At 42.7% G+C, this 17,828-nt stretch overlaps 1 protein-coding gene across 2 annotated transcripts; it reads left to right on the forward strand.

The window, feature by feature from the left end:
- Window positions 1–225: 225 nt before the first annotated feature.
- LOC132832829 (zinc-binding protein A33-like) lies at window positions 226–15,858 on the forward strand. Of its 2 annotated transcripts, none has more exons than XM_060850999.1 (6): window positions 226–692; window positions 779–874; window positions 968–1,201; window positions 2,383–2,405; window positions 3,461–3,576; window positions 14,464–15,858. In XM_060850999.1, exons 1-6 carry the CDS (start codon window positions 282–284, stop codon window positions 15,012–15,014), a joined length of 1,431 nt encoding a protein of 476 aa, XP_060706982.1. In that variant the 5' UTR covers window positions 226–281; the 3' UTR covers window positions 15,015–15,858. The 2 variants fall into 2 exon arrangements, with proteins under 2 accessions (XP_060706982.1, XP_060706983.1); XM_060851000.1 differs by having other exon boundaries at window positions 974–1,201.
- The last annotated feature ends 1,970 nt before the right edge of the window (window positions 15,859–17,828 follow it).

Raw genomic sequence — 17,828 nt, forward strand, 5'->3', positions numbered from 1 at the left:
CTGATTCCATCCAGTCTCACCGTTATTACTTGTGGTCAGCAGCTTGTTCCAAAAATACCAAGAGCTCAGAGTGAACTGTCACTCTGTGTTCCTCAAAGCTGGATTCTCCTTCAACACTTTATTCCTCACTGCGAAAATGTCGACAACTCAAAACCTGATTCGAACAATGACTTTGAGAATACTTTGGCGACATTCATCGTGAAATCTTTGAAGTGCAAGAGTTCACCAGCGCAGTCACATTGAAACTGAAAGCTGTTTGAATCAGGAAGTGCTGGGTGATCATGGCTTCCAAACAGCAGCTCCTGAGACTGACCGAGGAGGCAGTTTGTCCCATTTGTCTGGATTTCTTCATCGAGCCGGTTACATTGGAGTGTGGACACAACTTCTGCCGCTCCTGTATCACCCAGAGTTGGGAAAATAAGGAGATAAACTCCTGCCCGGAATGTAGAGAGGTGTTTCCGGAAAGAAACCTCAGGGTAAATCGGGCCTTAGTGAATCTGGCCGAAGAGGCTCGGAAATTAAAGCTGGATCCGAAAGAGCAGGAAAATAAACCTCACTGTAAGAAACATCAGAGAGAACTGGAGCTGTTTTGTGAAACTGACAAGAAATTGATTTGTCTGATTTGTAGAGATTCGCGGGAACACAGAGGGCACCGCTTCCTGCCGATCGATGAGGCTGTTGAAATCTATAAGGTAAATAGAGAAACGTGAAAGCTGAGAGTTTATCACATTTTCACTGTCTCACGCTTTAATTATGCAATTTTTGCTCGCAATTCCAGGGTCAGCTGAAATCCTCCATAGAATCGCTCACAGAGAAGAAATCGGCAGCTTTAAAGACAGAACTGACCCAGATACGGAAGATTTCCGAAGTGAGGGTGAGGTCTCCCTGTGCTGATTGTCTGGGATCTCGGTTAGTTTTGTTCCCTTTTCCGCGGGACATTAATGAGGTTTCACATTTCATTTGGTAGGAACAGGCGAGCAGTCTGCAGACCCACATCACATCCGAGTTCACTAAAATGCACCAGATTCTCACTGAGAAAGAGCAGCGTTTACTCAGAGATCTCAGGGAAGAAGAGGAAAGGATTGTAGAACCGATAGAGAAAAACCTTCGAGAGATTCAGGAGAATTTAAATTCAATTGAGGAGGAACTTCCAAAGTTACAGAAACAGATGGAGCAGAAAGACGAGCTGATATTTCTGAAGGTGAGGGAATATTTGATCTGTTCCAGCCATGATCACCAATTTTAAATAATAAACGTTAAAGCTCGTGAATAAATAACATACTCCTCATTTAATGGAGGGAAACATGAAGTTTTACCTTCACACACTGTACTTGCACAAATCAATAATGTTTTGTGAATACAGCAGGGTATGCAAATGAATCTGCGTATCACGTCATCTTCACATTACTGATATAGCAGTTGATTCAATCTCACGGGAAATCCCAAAACATGTCAAAATAACTCAAAACAAGTTAAATACGTATCACATACCTGATAAATACTGAAGTCGAAATAAATTATGTTGTCCTTGTTTTTTCAGAGGGTTCTCAAACGCAGAAACTCCAGGAGGTCTAGGTTGAAGTGTTTTAGGGCCAACTTGATTATAGCTAACACGTACTGCTTCAGGCAAAAGGCTTTCGAGCTTTAGAGAAAAAGACACTCATACAATGAAAGGGGAGTGGTCAGTCCTCCCAGCTCAGCCATGCTGTGGTTGGCTGGGTTTGGTTTTAGCAAGCAGGCAGTCGTGAAGTTGCAGGACCCAAAGAATCAGCTCCATGCTGATCCTTCCTCTCTCTGACATCTCTCCTGTAAGAACCAGTGTTGTACTTTTTCCTTGTTTTGCAAAGGGATATTTATGGGGATTGTTGCAAGTATTTGGAACAGCATCACTAAATTGGGATAATCTGTTTTGGATACAGTTATTCTATTTTCTGTTCTCTTTTGTTTGTGCTTCATTCAGTAATCTTGCAAACAAATTCCGTTTTGTTTAAAACTATATTGGGCCAACTGCATCACTCCTGGATTATCCATGTTACACATGCTTAAAACAACTGGCAATGTTAGGGTTCAGGCTACTTTCTTGAAATGCCTTAAGGGAGTCTAGCCTGGTCCAGACTTCCTTTGCTAATACAGTGTCTTCAAATTCCCCAGGTTTTATTATCTCCTGGGACTCCTGTTGCAATCCAGTTATAGTTGCACGTGCAGAGTGTGTGGGACTTTGAGAGTCACTGTGTCTGTGAGCAGTAATACTGGTCAGTTCCAGTTTATTTTCCTTCCAAAATGTATCACTTCCGTTTTGTGTCTGTTCATTTCAGCAGCCTGTCTGTCTCCTCCTGAAATCTGTTACTGCCATCCTCACTGTTTGTGATTCATTTCTTTCAGGAAGCAGCTTGTCGGAAGAGAAGGTAGGACATGCTCTTTACTGAAACTGCACAGTTTGTTCAATAACTCAGGGACAGGTTATTATGGGTTTATTTCCTAGTTATTCTTGTCGCTTTAAGAGTTAATTTATTAAGTGACAGTAACTCTATTCATGTTCACAGGCGACTGTAATGTGTGATTGAAACAGTATTAGATTTCATAAAACTGATTGACAATATTGTAATCAATGACAAGGTGCCTGTAAATAATATAACCTGTTTCACAGGCTGGAAGTGATCACTGACTGAATTTGGGCTATTTGTGTGTCTCTGACCTTCCCCATGACCCTGCGAGGGTCACACAACCCATGTTTCCAGGTAACCATGACCACCCATCTCTGTCACTGATTACCTCGTGACAGTCAAAATTTAAAGCTTTTTATGACACTAACTCACACCGTAACCTGCTTAACCACATCAACACAATGCTGTGATTATATAATACCTTTTATGAAATATACGGTCGCAGATCATTTGACAGCAGTAAAAGAAAGCAAACCATAACACCGAGAGATTAATATACCTGATGGCTTTGGACATCTTATAGAAGAAAATAGCAATAGCAAGATGGAAAGATTTAGAAAAGAAATTCAAAGCTGAAAGCCTCAACAGCAGAAGGGCCAAGCTCCGCAATGGAGAAGTGACTGAAATGTTAGAGGCGGGAAGTAGAGGAGCAGGATTCTCCGAGGGTTGTGGGCCCCACCCGTTACAGAGTTTCACATGAGGCTTTGAAGTGTTTTCAATCTTTGTTCTAGTCTCTGTTTACAATGCAGCAAGGGAACAGGGGAATGTTTATGATCTCCTGAGCTGAGTGATGTCTTTGTAACTAAAGTTATAAGTTTATGACTTTTCTTTGACCTGCGTTTTTCCAGTCCTTGCCTTTGCATTCTCATGTTATCTTTTGCTCTGTTTTAGAAACAACTTAATATTTTACTTTTAATCACATTTGTTCAAACGCAAATGTGCTTGACTATTTAAATCATTTTTGAAATATTCTAACAGAGCGGAATTTTTATTTTGGATTTGTTTAATAATTGCAGGATTAGTGATGATCATCAGGATCTCTCAATAGCGGATTTTGCGCTGCCTATTGGAAAGTTCACCGGCCCTTTACAACTTACAGTCTGGAGACAAATGATACACGCCATTCACCCAGGTAAATATGCATTAATTTTCCTGATGAAAAATCCAGTTGTGAAGGGACTAAATAAGCTCCAAGATCCGGTTTAAATACTCGCATTGCCAGTTGTCAATCCCATAGAATCTCCCTTTTCATATTTTCCTTACTCTGTGTGTATCTGGGTGAGTGTTTGAAGCTGTCAACTCTGTGTATCAGACTAGTGAAGGATCAGTCTAAGAAATGGAATAGAGAAACCGAATGTCTAAATGAGAGAAGATTGTCCCTATCTGGATATTGATTTGGATGACAGTTTACTGTATTTACCTGGAAGACACAGTGTTAATGGATACCTAAATGTTGGGTGGAATTTTTCAATTTAATGGAGAAAAGGAAGCAGAAGTAGAATTTGTGTTGAACAAAGGAGAGAGTACGGTGAACTAATTGAAGTGCTCAGTACAAAATAGAAGAGAGGTAAATAGCCATAGGTTGAACATGAATTCTACAAAGTAGAGATTTCCATAAACTCTCATAAGGGAGAGCGATAAAAAAGTTAGACATGATGCAGCTGATATTTTGAGTGATCCATTGATTGAGGAGTGAATCCTCTGACCACTCTATGAATTTGATCAGACGTGCCATTCATTCTGAGGGCTCTGCACCAGTTCTATATTGTGAAACTATTTTCCACTCAGGAGAGTGGACTGAGAGAAGATGCTGCTTGGTTCTATTGTCTGAGCTCTTTAAGGCACTTTGACCAATAGATTATAAGTGAATTTACCCAGGTATACCACAATAATGAAACAGTCAAACACTACAGACACAAGTTGACACCAAAACAAACTGTTGCAACCATGCTAAGGAACAAGCAAAGAAAGATTTTAATGCTCTCAAAACTATTCTTAATCGTGACTCCAGAGAGTCTTGTAAATTTAATCTGGTTTGCAAAGCCATTGTTCTCTTTCTCTCTCACTCTGGGTGTTCATTCGGTCCTTGCCTCTACAACAGTGGTCACTTCTTCTTCATTTGTAGAAGGTCTAAGATATCAACCTGCAGGTAAACCCTGTCTTATAGATTTATGGAGCTTTCTGCAGTTCTAGCCAATCAGGCACACCCACTTAATGGTTCAAAACATTGACAATCATTGTCAAACCATTATTGGGATGGGTTGTTAAAACTTCTTTTTTGTGTAACAGGGCTTTGGGTGCCTTTCTGTCTCATTTTTGGTTGAAAGTATGCAGTTCTCTTTTATTTGATTGACATAGAATTAGAATCCCAACAGTGTGGAAAGAGACCCTCAGCCCTACAAATCCACGCCAACCCTCTGAAGAATATTTCACCCAGACCCACTGCCCTACATTTACCCCGACTCATGCCCCTGAACACTGTAGGAAATTTAGCACCACCAATTCACGTAACCTGCACATCTTTGGATTGTGGGACAAAACCAGAGCACCAGGAAGAAACCCACACAGACACAGAGAGAACATGCAAACTCCACACAGACAGTTGCCCAAAGCTGGAATTGAACCGGCATCTCTTGCGATACGAGGCAGCAGTACTAACCACTGAGCCACCACACCATCCATTGTTAGAGCTATATCTATCCAGTGTAAATGTTGACCAGATGTGTCGTTTTATACCATACTTATGTCTTCAGTAGCTGGCTGTTGTGTTTTTACTGTATCAAGTTTCTTGAGTAACTTGGCCAACCTGACCCTATCCCATCCCTTGCTGTTTGGCCAAGTTGGCAATCTATTTGTATTTTAGTAGCCAGGAGGCTGTTACATTTCCCCCTTTTTGAATGGAATAAGCTAATGCAAATGAATTTCAAACTTAGTTGTAGAAGCAAAAACAGAAATTACGGGAAAACAACAGGTTTAGCAATATCTGTGGAGGGAAATCAGATTTCACATTTCGAGTGCAGTGGCCCTTCTTTGGAACTGTTTCTGATTTCCAGCATCTGCAGTTCTTTCAGGTTTTTTTTGCCAGTTGTGGAAGGTTGGTTTTGGTCATTGTTAGGAAGAGGAGGTGCCATGTCATTGTGAAAGCTATTGCAAACCACTATACGCTTGCTGAGTGATTTGGTTACGTGTACAGATTGAGAGAAAATAAATCTGTCGTGACAACCCATACAAAATTCGTGAGACTCAAATACATAGACATAAAAGAAGCCTACATTACAATATACAAAATCCAGTAACAGGAACAATAGAGGTAAGGGTAGTGATAATAACCCTGGGCTCGTGCAGAGAAAGTGCATGTGAATATGTATATTATCATAATAAGTATGTCCATCTTCTGGGATATCTCTCCTTTTCAATTGGCAATCTTAACTGCCAGTACACCAAAGTAAATGCAAAGAGGTCTACAGTTAAATGAGAAAGGCCAATCCATGGAAGAATGTGTATGCTTCAGCCCCAGATCCTTAAACCTCACTGTCAATGGATGTTGATTAGTTCCATTATACCTATCCGTGCAAGAATGTGAGGTTTAGTACAAAAAGTGATATCAATGGCATTGCATGTTGAATCCCCATCATGGTGTTTCCTGATTGAAGTGGATACATGAAAGCGATTGACTTTCTCTTCCCCTCCCTATATGTTGTGATGTCAGTCCTCAGATTCCTAGCCTTGAAAGTGCAGTTTAATTCAATAATTATTTGAAGGTATGCAAGGGAGGTTTACTAAGAGAAAGAGTATGGATATAAAATAATATGGTCCGTTTGTTCTCATTTACTTAGAGTGGTCCCTTACAGTTCTCTTTTCTTTCTCCAGCATATGGAAAAGTACTATTATACTCCACCCACATTCCTTTCTTTATAAAGGCAATGTTTTCAGCTTAAAAGGTCTCAACCCCACTGCATCATCAAGAATAATTGGGATTCCTAGCACCAAGCCTAGGGCCTCACCAAGACTGTTCTTGCAGCTGTTGTTAAAGCACATTTTTTTTAGGTTAGATTCCCTACAGTATGGAAACAGATCATCTGGCCCAACAAGTCCACACCAACCTTCTGAAGAGTAACCCAGCCAGACCCATTTCCCTATCACTAATGCACCTAACACTATCAGCAATTTAGCAGGCCAATTCACTTGGCCTGCACATCATTGGACTGTGGGAAGAAACCCATACAGATACGGCGAGAATGTGCAAACTCTACACATACAGTCACCAAAGGCTGGAATTGAATCCAGAACTCTAACGCTGTGAGGCAGCAGTGCTAACCATTGAGCCACCATGCCACCAATTAAGGCAGTTAACCAACATCTTGGTTAACTGCCTCAACTGGCCGCTGAAAAAATTGATCTGTCTTCTTTCCTGGACCAGATGTTTCAGCTCTTCATTGCTGATCCAGGACTTGGCTTGCCTCTGGCTAGCTTATCTGAGATCCTCCCTTAATTGCTCAACCAGCCAGTTTCCACAGATGCTATGCAGAGTGCAATTTTGCTGCCTGCTATCATCCACGATTTTACCCTGGGTGATCAGTTTGATGGTTTTTACATGATCTTTGAGGATGGTCACTAAGTGATGGCTAGTCTGATTTTCCATCAATTGTCCTGCTGTCTCCTACTGGTAGTCCTCATTTATTCCTCCAAGACTTGTCTGACATGACGAGTCAAGTTTCTGAGTTTATTTTCCAAGTTAGCCAAATAAATTTATTAACTAAATTAGCCAAGCTGTTGACAGTCCTGGCCCATATGCTGTAGCTAGATCTTGAAGGAGTTTCCTTCTATAACACTTATTAGTTATGGGCTGTGGCTTGTCCTCATATTTCCTGTTTTTCACCCCATTATTCTAGGAGTCAGGTGACAGTATAGTCACTTCAGTAGGAAAGGATTTCATTCCAGTAGCTGGATCCCTGATTTATCTATTATTATCAGAAAACATTTGTGGTGTAAACTATTGAACTAAATTTTACCACTAGGATTAATCACCAGTCTGTTATGACGACCTGGAATATTAGTGGGACAGGCTGGGGAAGACATTTCCACTGCCAGCCTGTGTCCCATTTTTAATTTCATAATTTAGAAATTCTGCCTGGTGGGATCTCCCAGGACATCATAGGCCTAACTTTAATTTTCTGTCCTGGCTATGTGCCAGGCACCCCACCCCCCATGCATATTTTCAGAGTCGCCACCAATCAGCTGTGATCCTACATTCATATAATAAAGCAAGGAACTCCCATTGGGTTTTCTGTACACCATAAGTTGATTATTACACCTGATATTGTTCGATTTCACAGGGAAAATCCAAAGGATCCAATTGACCTACACCCCATGGCAACAGATGCATTGTACCATGGTATCTTGGATACCTTCCTTTCCCATTTTCCCGGGCAACATTTCTACTAAAACCAATAATGCTTAAACAATACAGAAAGAAAGAGCAGACTTGGAGTGTTGTTAGCTTGGAGTGTTTTCTCTGACACACTTCCAAACAAAGTCAAGTGGATTTCCTATAAATATCATTGTTCAATGTCTGACTTATGATTTAAGTAACATTACTCAGTTGTTGAATTTCCATTCCAGGTGCTCATTTTCTTTCAACATACTTAATGTGTGGGTGTTGGGATTCAGAGAGTGGTTACAATTGAGGCAGGTTTATACAGTTGGTCCCATTGTTGGGACCAGTGAGACTGCATCCTCATCAGAGATGGTCATTAGAGTATGGGAAGGGGACTTCCTCAAACCAGGTGTATTCTACAACTGGGTCTTGCAATTTGCACATGTGGTGCTGTGTTTAGCCCGTAGGTAGGGAGACCAGTTGGGAACATTACAAGAACAGTGTTTACTTGCAAAGGACATTGGCATCAACTCCTCAACCTTAATGGCATCTGAGAGTGGTATGGAGGTGATCCTGAGTCTGAAGGTCCGATCTGTAGGGTGGCACAGTGGCACAGTGGTTAGCACTGCTGCCTCACAGCACCAGAAATGCAGGTTCAATTCCCGCCTCAGGCGACTGACTGTGTGGAGTTTGCACGTTCTCCCCATGTCTGTGTGGGTTTCCTCCCACAGTCCAAAGATGTGCGGGGCAGGTAAATTGCCCATAGTGTTAAGTAAGGGGTAAATGTAGGGGTATGGGTAGGTTGTGCTTCGGCGGGTTGGTGTGGATTTGTTGGGCCGAAGGAGCTGTTTCCACACTGTAAGTAATCTAATCTGTAGTTGAGGCCAAAGTGGGTTCTTGGATTATCCAGCTCTCGATGTATATCAAACAGAGTGTGAAAGTGATGGGAGTTATTTTGAGGGGCATAGGACCTCACTTGGTTTATGTGGTTCTATTCCATTGTAGTCCAGTTGAAGTTTGCTCTCTCATGGTCATGTGGATCTTAAGTTTCCCTTGTTAGCATACTTCTATTAACTAATAATGTAATGCGATGCTCTATGTCAAGTTTGGGCCACCAGCGCAAATCTTCTATCCTTTCTCGGATGATATCAACCTCTTAATGTCAATGGCCATCATGATATTGATAAATTATTTGATCGTGGCCATGGAATTGCCCAACATAGCAACCAGGCCAAAACTGATTGAATTTTTACTTTCTTCTTTTTTATATCTGCCTTGTTATTTCCCTTGGAGGATGGGATTCAAATTTGGGTCAGAACTCTGAGCTTGTTTCAGATTCTCAGTGCCTATGTGTTTGATTGCAATGGCCATGGTTTGAATTGGTTCACGGTTTGAACACTACTAGGGTTATCAGTGGTTAGTCAGTTCATCTACTCTAATGTTTCTGGCTGTTCCCTATAGCTCTGCCCTTGGACATGCTGCACAATGAATTGGAACAGAGGTGCAGATGGGAGGAGCTTTCTGTCTACAGAGATGAAGCCCCACTTTTCCCACAGTGGGAAGAAGACTTTGAGTCTGTTACAGACCTCCATGTTGTTAGAATGGATACTTAGCGGTGGCGGGAGCTATTCCTGATGAACTACAATTGATGAGACTGTATCAAACTTGTGTACAGGGTTTGGGGTGGGGGTGCAGTGGTGGTGGTGGTGTTAAGTTAATTCATTTATGTGGTTGCCTCAGTGATCATGAACATATAAATCACAGTCTGTTTTCCTGATCCTATTCTCAACCGTGAAAAACTTCAGCAGTTATTTCAATCTCCTGTCTGGTTGCCCTCCCTTGACATTTGGTTACAATGGCCCTTTGGTGTTGCTGCTGGCTATAATTTCACACTGGTGTGCATCGCCAGAATAGTTGAGGCTGTCTGGTAAACAAGTGGGTACTCAGATGCATTTAACATTGATATCCATTCCTTCGAACATGAGGGTCCACTTGCTAAGCGGTTCTTGCTCATCATGCCATCTTTGATTCTCCCATCCAACAGTAATTGGGGAGGGGTATATTCTGACGGGTGTCCAAGCTGACAATATATGAGAAGTAAAAGCTGAAAGAACTGTGGATGCTGTAAATCAGAAACAAAAACAGAAGTTTCTGGAAAAGCTCAACAGGTCTGGCAGCATCTGTGAAGAGAAATCACTGGCGACCCTTCCTCAGAACAGTTTGGATGTTCCCTTTAATCGCTGACGACACTTATGCAAACCATCCTTGGGACTGCCCCCCCCCCCCTCCTCCCCCCCCCCCCCCCCCCCCCCAATATCCGGTAGCAACTAGGACCACTGACCTTGTTTATTCCAGGCTACCACTGCCGGTACTCTGTGGATCTGGCAGAGCTGATTTTATGCTGATTTTACAGGATTAGGCATGTAAGGATTGACCTGGTTTATTCCTCCCTATCTGACCCATTTAATATCCCTTCCTAGTAAATCTCATCTAAGAAGGAGTATGGATCAGAAGTAACACTGAAGACCATGACCTTTTTACTGATGTCAGCCAATTGAGTGGCAGACAAGGCAGTTGTTTACGTAATCTGGTTTTGATGCTTCTGAGCTGGGTGACCAGGAGGGTCGATGGGCTCTGGAGTAGGGGAGGTGGCAGAAGTAACCTAGACTCAGGGAAAGGTGGTGGGGTCCCCACATATGATCTTTTTGATGGGTGTATATTGGACATATATTGATTCCTGCAATCCAAAGATGTGCAGATTAGTTGGATTGGCCATGTTAAGAAGCCCATAGTGTCCAGGGATGTGTAGGTTAACTGGGTTAGCCACAGGAAATACAGGGTGACAGGGATAGGGGAGATGTTGAGCCTGTGTGGGATGCTCTTCAGGGGTTCAGTGTAGACTCGATGGGCAGAGTGGCTTGCTTTCACACTGCAGGAGTTCAGTGATTCTATGGACATTTACAAACAGATGTTACAGTTTGGAATCACAGCTAAATTCCACTAATAATCTGGTAATTTTCAAGGTGAGTTATGAGACTCAAATTGCTTACTTGAGAAGACTTATTTTGGTTGCTACATGCAATATAGCTCAAATAATTGTTTTGGTATTTGACTCTCTGTGAGATTTCTTAATAAGTAGCTGAATTAAAGGTACTTTGTGATAATTTGCCCACAACATTGCTATAACAGGGCAGAAGGAGAGCAAAGGAGCAAGGAGCAGCAGTGAGAAGAATAACTCACCTCCTAGTCACAGAGAAATCATCACTAAGGATATTCTGGGGAAAAAGAATGCCTGCTCTTTAACCGCTGGCTATGCGCCCACAGCATGGCCCAAAGAATTTTGGACCAGTGATGGACTTTTGAGAACTAGACACTGTTGGAAGATAAGGATTGAGTGAACTAATTTGCCGTTAGCAAGGTTCAGGCATTTTGGGGAGGACAACCAGATAACAAATACATTATATTACTTTTGATCGGGTTTCTAGTGGTGTTATTAAGACACAAGGGTACAAAAGAACAAACAACTTGGAGCAGTGGTAGGTTATTCAGTCCCTTTTCTGCCATTTGACAAGATCATGATGGTCAGGTTGTAATCATAACAACTTCTTCCCCACATCATGACCAGGGAAAACAGCCAAACCTATTCAGCTTCTCCCTACAGCTCAAATTTTCCAACCCTGGCAACATCCTTGTAAATTTTTCCTGATTCTATGAAGACATTCTTGTTCCTATACTCAAACCATCTTGCACTGAAAGTCATCATATTACTTGCCTTCCTAACTGCTCTTGAAGTCTGCAAGCTTACATTCAGTGACCAGTGCACAAGGACATTCACGTTCCTTTATATATCACCATTTAAATAATACTTTGACTTACTGTTTCTCCTACTGAAGTGGATAGCAACGCACATTAGCACAGTGCTTGGGAGCTTCCTGTGATGTTTCCTCCGGCATTTATAGTGATTTGTATCTGCCACTTCCGGTTGTCAGTTCCAGCTGTCCGCAGCAGTGGCCGGTATATTGGGTCCAGGTCGATGTGCTTATTGATTGAATCTGTGGATGAGTGCCATGCCTCTAGGAATTCCCTGGCTGTTCTCTGTTTGGCTTGTCCTATAATGGTAGTGTTGTCCCAGTCGAACCCAATATACCGGTCACTGCAGCGGACAGCTGGAACTGACAACCGGAAGCGGCAGATACAAATCACCATAAATCCTGGAGGAAACATCACAGAAGCGCTTCACAGGAGGCTCCCAAGCACTGAGGATGTCACCTAGACAGGGGATGAAACGTCTGCAACACAAATTCCCAGCTCGGCGAACAGAACCACAACAACGAGCACCCGAGCTACAAATCTTCTCCCAAACTTTGAATACTACCACTTTAAATTGCAGCTCCCACACATTTGTAAATTCACTCAACTTGTCTATGTCCACTTGAAAAGGGTCCTTAACTGGGACCACGGATCCCATTACAGTGACTCTGACGGATGTCAAGCAGCACCTGGAGGAGCAGTGGAGGGTAACTCTATTGCAGTAAAATCGTGCATTATATTCAATGTTTCAAGATGCCACTGGATTGCATCAAATTTTAACAGATGAAAAACACTGTATCTTTATTCAAAGTTTGTGCGAAGATTTGTAGCTCGGGTGCTTGTTGTAGTGGTTCTGTTCGCCGAGCTGGAAGTTTTGGTTGCAAACGTTTAGTCCCCTGGCTAGGAGACATCATCAGTGCTCTGGAGCCTCCTGCGAAGCGCTTCTTTGATGTTTCTTCCGGCATTTATAGTGGTCCGTCCTTGCCGCTTCCGGGTGTCAGTTTCAGCTGTCCGCTGTAGTGGTTGGTATATTGGGTCCAGGTCGATGTGTCTGTTGCTGGAGTTTGTGGATGAATGCCATGCCTCTAGGAATTCCCTAGCTGTTCTCTGTCTGGCTTGCCCTATGATAGTAGTGTTTTCCCAGTCGAATTCATGTTGCTTGTCTGAATGTGTGGCTACTAGGGATAGCTGGTCGTGTCGTTTCGTGGCTAGTTGGTGTTCATGTATGCGGATTGTTAGCTGTCTTCCTGTTTGTCCTATATAGTGTTTTGTGCAGTCCTTGCATGGTATTTTATAAACTACATTAGTTTTGCTCATGTTGGGTATTGGCTCCTTTGTTCTAGTAAGTTGTTGGCTGAGCGTGGCTGTTGGTTTGTGTGCCGTTATGAGTCCTAGCGGTCGCAGTAGTCTGGCTGTCAGTTCTGAAACGCTCCTGATGTATGGTAGTGTGGCTAGTCCTTTTGGTCCCCTAGGACTCATAACGGCACACAAACCAACAGCCACGCTCAGACAACAACTTACTAGAACAAAGGAGCCAATACCCAACATGAGCAAAACTAATGTAGTTTATAAAATACCATGCAAGGACTGCACAAAACACTATATAGGACAAACAGGAAGACAGCTAACAATCCGCATACATGAACACCAACTAGCCATGAAACGACACGACCAGCTATCCCTAGTAGCCACACACTCAGACAACAAGCAACATGAATTCGACTGGGAAAACACTACTATCATAGGGCAAGCCAGACAGAGAACAGCTAGGGAATTCCTAGAGGCATGGCATTCATCCACAAACTCCATCAACAGACACATCGACCTGGACCCAATATACCAATCACTACAGCGGACAGCTGAAACTGACACCCGGAAGCGGCAAGGACAGACCACTATAAATGCCGGAAGAAACATCAAAGAAGCGCTTCGCAGGAGGCTCCAGAGCACTGATGATGTCTCCTAGCCAGGGGACGAAACGTTTGCAACCAAAACTTCCAGCTCGGCGAACAGAACCAATACACTGTATCTTTATTTCATTGTATTTTTATATGCGTGTTATAATACATCTAAATCTTACTGGTCCTGTCCCAATCTACAATCCCCTCCCCCTTACTTTAAACACCTCTGCCTCACAATCCTCCACCTACATAGTACTCTCACTCACTGTACTCTCTCCCACTATCCCATTCAATCCTGCATAATTTCCTCCCCTCTCCAACAATGCCCCCAGCACAATCCTCTCTCCCACTCTCCACTGCCATCTCCCTCAATAACTGGCCTGCTCCATCCCCACCCATCCCAATTCTCCCCCTCACAATTCCACCCTGCATGCACAGTTCTCTCTCTCAGAATGCCCCAAATTCTACTCTCCATAGTCCCCTCACCCACTCTCGTATCTCCTACCTCAATCATCTTGTCTGTTGTCACCTCTGCTCTCCCACCCATTACAATCTCTTTCCTTTCTTCACTATCAGCCCCTCAATGCCCTTCCCCACTGCCCCTTCACTCCCAACCCATTTCCCTTCCGCATTATCCTCTGTACCACAAGCCATTACCCTGACTGCCCAGGACCCCTCCTCCTCTATTCTACCGCTCTACTTCCCCTAAGTTCCCTAACTTCCACAAAAATCCTCGCACTTACCCTCTCCACAATCCCCTCCCCTACGCCCCCTTTTCTCCTCATCAATTCCAGCCCCTCAATCGAACCCTCAATGTTTTTACCCAACAATCTAAAAGCCTCTCTCTCTTTCACACACACATACATATTCGCTCATTTTAATACTCCACTCACCTTCCCCTCTCTAAACCACTATTTGATCTCTCCCCCAGCTCCAGCCTCTCTGACTCTGGATCCGAACACAGCGCATCCCCAGCTCATCCTGTCTGAGGACCGGACCAGTGTGAGACTCGGAGACACAGAGCAACCGCTCCCTGACTCCCCGAAGAGATTTGATTCCTGGCGATGTGTCCTGGGATCAGAGGGATTCACATCAGGGAGACATTACTGGGAGGTGGAGGTGGGGGAGAAGACCCGGTGGTATCTGGGAGTGGCCCGAGAGTCTGTGGAGAGGAAAGGGGGGACCATCCTGAGCCCGGAGACTGGATTCTGGATTGTGGGGCTGTTACCCAGATGGGGTTATTCAGCCGTCACCTCCCCCTCTGAGACCCCCCTCTCCCCGAGTGTGAATCCCCGGAAGATCGGGGTTTTCCTGGACTATGAGGGTGGACAGGTGTCATTTTACAATGCGGACACCATGTCCCATCTCCACACTTTCACCCACACTTTCACTGGGAGGGTCTTTCCCTTCTTCAATCCGGGATGGAATGACGGCGGGAAAAACTCCGCCCCGCTGACAATCTGCGGGATTAAAGGGCACTGACAGATCCATCCCATAATTTCACCCCGTCCCCCTGCCTACTGCCAGCTGTAAACTGATGGGGGTCGGTCTCAGTCTGGGGGAGAGAAGGAGGGGGAGAGAAGAAACAAATAGAAGCTCAATTGTAGAGTGGGACTGACTGGGTAGAATGAGCTGTGAGCTGCAGGAACCCGGGGACCTTCCTGCCTGTAATGTTGCTCCACAGGCGGGAGGTGGTGGTACATGACGGTGTTGGAGATGAATCAGTCAGTGGGTCTCAGACTGGGCTCAGTGGAGTCTTTCCAGGTGGGACACCAAATCATTTCCTTGAAGGGTCAGTGGAGTGTTTCTGCCTATCCTGAGTATTTTGACCATTTTCTCTTCAAGTTAATTGCTTTTTTTGACATCATGTTAAAGCTTTCGGTTTTTGCCATGTTTGGATAGTCACATCTAGTTCAGTTTCTGGGTGTGAAGTAAGTCAGAATCTTGCCCAGAATGTCACACACATGCTGGCATTCTGATATAAAACTGAGAGGGAAGAAAACTTGTGTGTTTCTGCAGGTTTTAGTTCACATTAAAGTCGATTGTTTCATTTACATGGGGTGAAACTGCTGAGAAGAGTAATTTGACAAACTATCGTGAATGTGACGTGTGAATTGTTCGGTTGTGTATGTCACGAACGGATAATGTATAACCAGAGATTATTTTACACCAGAATATTAATGGAGTCACAATTATCATTTATTTCTTGTTTATTGATCTGTGTTATTACTCTGTACTTGAGTGAAACTGTCCTTAAAACACAATCTCTGTATCATAATAATAATTTGAGTAATAGTGTACAAGAATTCCTTCCTATTTATAACTCCAATGCAACATTTAAAATTATTCAGTGTTGGAAGTGTTGCATGGTCACAATTCCATTTGAAATACGGTTCTTCAATAAAAATAATCAGAACACCCTGGGGACTCCTTGAATCCTCTTTGTGACTCATTATTCCATTGAATTTGTTTGTCATCAGCAAAACTGAAAATGTTTCAATTTATTCTTTCATCCAAGACCTTCAGAGATATGAGTAGCTGGGGCCCATGCACTAATGCATGCAATAAATCACTATTCACTGACTACCATGTGTAAAAAGACCCATTTATTTCAACCCTCAATTTCTGGCAGGCAGTTCTTAAACCACGCCAATACATTATTCCAAATCCTATGTGCATTAAATGTCACCTACCAGCTTCTTATGTGAACTTCAACAAAAGCTTCCTGAAATCCAAATACAGCTCAACCATTGGTTCTGTCTTACCTATTCCACTTTTCACATCCTCAAAAAGCACAGTAGATCAGTAAGCATGATTTATCAAGCTGATTTTGCCAAATCTTCTTAATTTAAAAAAAATCTGTTATCATAGCTTTACTGATAGACTTTTTGCATAACCTCCACGATAGATGCAAGACATGTTTTGTTTTATTTCAGCCCTTCCTGATTTTTAAAGGTCAGGCTACATTTGCCACCCTGCAATTTGCAGGAACTGCTCCAGTGTCTGGAAGTTTGGAAGAGGAATACCAATATATCCAACATTTCCAGAACTACTTCATTTATAATTCTGTGGTTTAGATTTTCAGGGCCTGGTGATTTCTCAGACTTCAACTCTTCTAATTTCCCAACACTTTTTAAAAAATTGAATAGACATTATCTTCAGTATCTCCCCATGACTTGATAGTTTAAGGGAGTATTCTTTGGCCTTCTTGACTCAACATTGAGTTCAACAATTTCAGTCTGTAAACCTGACATTATTTTGAGTCCATTTGTTTGCACGCTTCAGATTCTCTTGTTCTTTCATGACCTCCGAGCACATTTTTCGTTTCTCTCTTTCTTTCCTTGCACCACCTCCATTTTCTTTGGAGTTGAAGGACGAGATGTTCTTAAATTTAATCTCAGTTGTGTTTCACCCTGTCACAGACATTCTTTTTATTACTGTCCAACTGAGCCCTCACTCCAGTGTCATTGGATTTTGCAACATTTCCTTTCTCTCATGATCCACAAACTGATCACATTAAATCCATTTATCTCGATACCGAGAAACTGCCTTCTGAGAAATTTTTTTCCAGCACATTCTATCTTTAAATTACTTCTTGTTGAAGTCCTCTCCTTTGTTCCTACATCATCAGTGCTTGGATCTTATTGACTTTCTCTCAGTAAAATTGAGATTATCCAATCAGCTGCATCTGCAGCTCCAACCCTCTTCTTGAGTTCTCTGGGGCACACTGTCTCTACAGTTCCACCTTGTTGAAGCCATAAATTTGTATCTTTCCATTTTGGTGCTAAAGCCTAAACTTCAGCCATGCTTATCATGAATGATAATCCTAACCTCAAACATCATTATTCTCCAAAGCTCCTTAAAATGACCGACAACAAATGATTGTGACTATTCTTCACAGAACTCCATGTTTGAATCTCACCAAAGGGCTTTCCATCTCAGCCACAGTATTAGCATATCGTAAGATGTATGTGCAGAGGTAGGGCATTCAAAGTTTGCTCCTCCATTGAACTTGATCATGGCTGATCTGAAAGTCCACAAGTGCACTCTCCTGCCCTTTTCACTTTAATTCCCTTATTGTTTAAAATTCTACTGATTTCAGCGCTGAATTTACTGAAGGAGCCAACTTCAACAGCTCCCAGCAGCAAAGAATTCCACCAATTTAATTACCCTTTAAGAGAAGAAATTCCTCCTCATCTTTGTTTGATTGTGGGACTCATTCTGTAATTATGGCCTCTTGTCCTCAGCACTCACAAAATAAGAATAAAACTTTCCTCATCAACTCTGTCAAGTGCA

This window comes from Hemiscyllium ocellatum, chromosome 35 (assembly GCF_020745735.1).
Source record: "Hemiscyllium ocellatum isolate sHemOce1 chromosome 35, sHemOce1.pat.X.cur, whole genome shotgun sequence".
NCBI lineage: Eukaryota > Metazoa > Chordata > Chondrichthyes > Orectolobiformes > Hemiscylliidae > Hemiscyllium > Hemiscyllium ocellatum.

What these genes read in the sequence shown, in the direction of transcription:
- LOC132832829 (XM_060850999.1), top strand. Translation starts at nt 282, where the DNA reads ATGGCTTCCAAACAGCAGCTCCTGAGACTGACCGAGGAGGCAGTTTGT. An exon ending in GCAGCTTGTCGGAAGAGAAG is followed by an intron (nt 2,406 to 3,460) that starts GTAGGACATGCT and finishes TAATAATTGCAG; the next exon opens with GATTAGTGATGATCATCAGG. An exon ending in GATACACGCCATTCACCCAG is followed by an intron (nt 3,577 to 14,463) that starts GTAAATATGCAT and finishes TCTCTCCCCCAG; the next exon opens with CTCCAGCCTCTCTGACTCTG.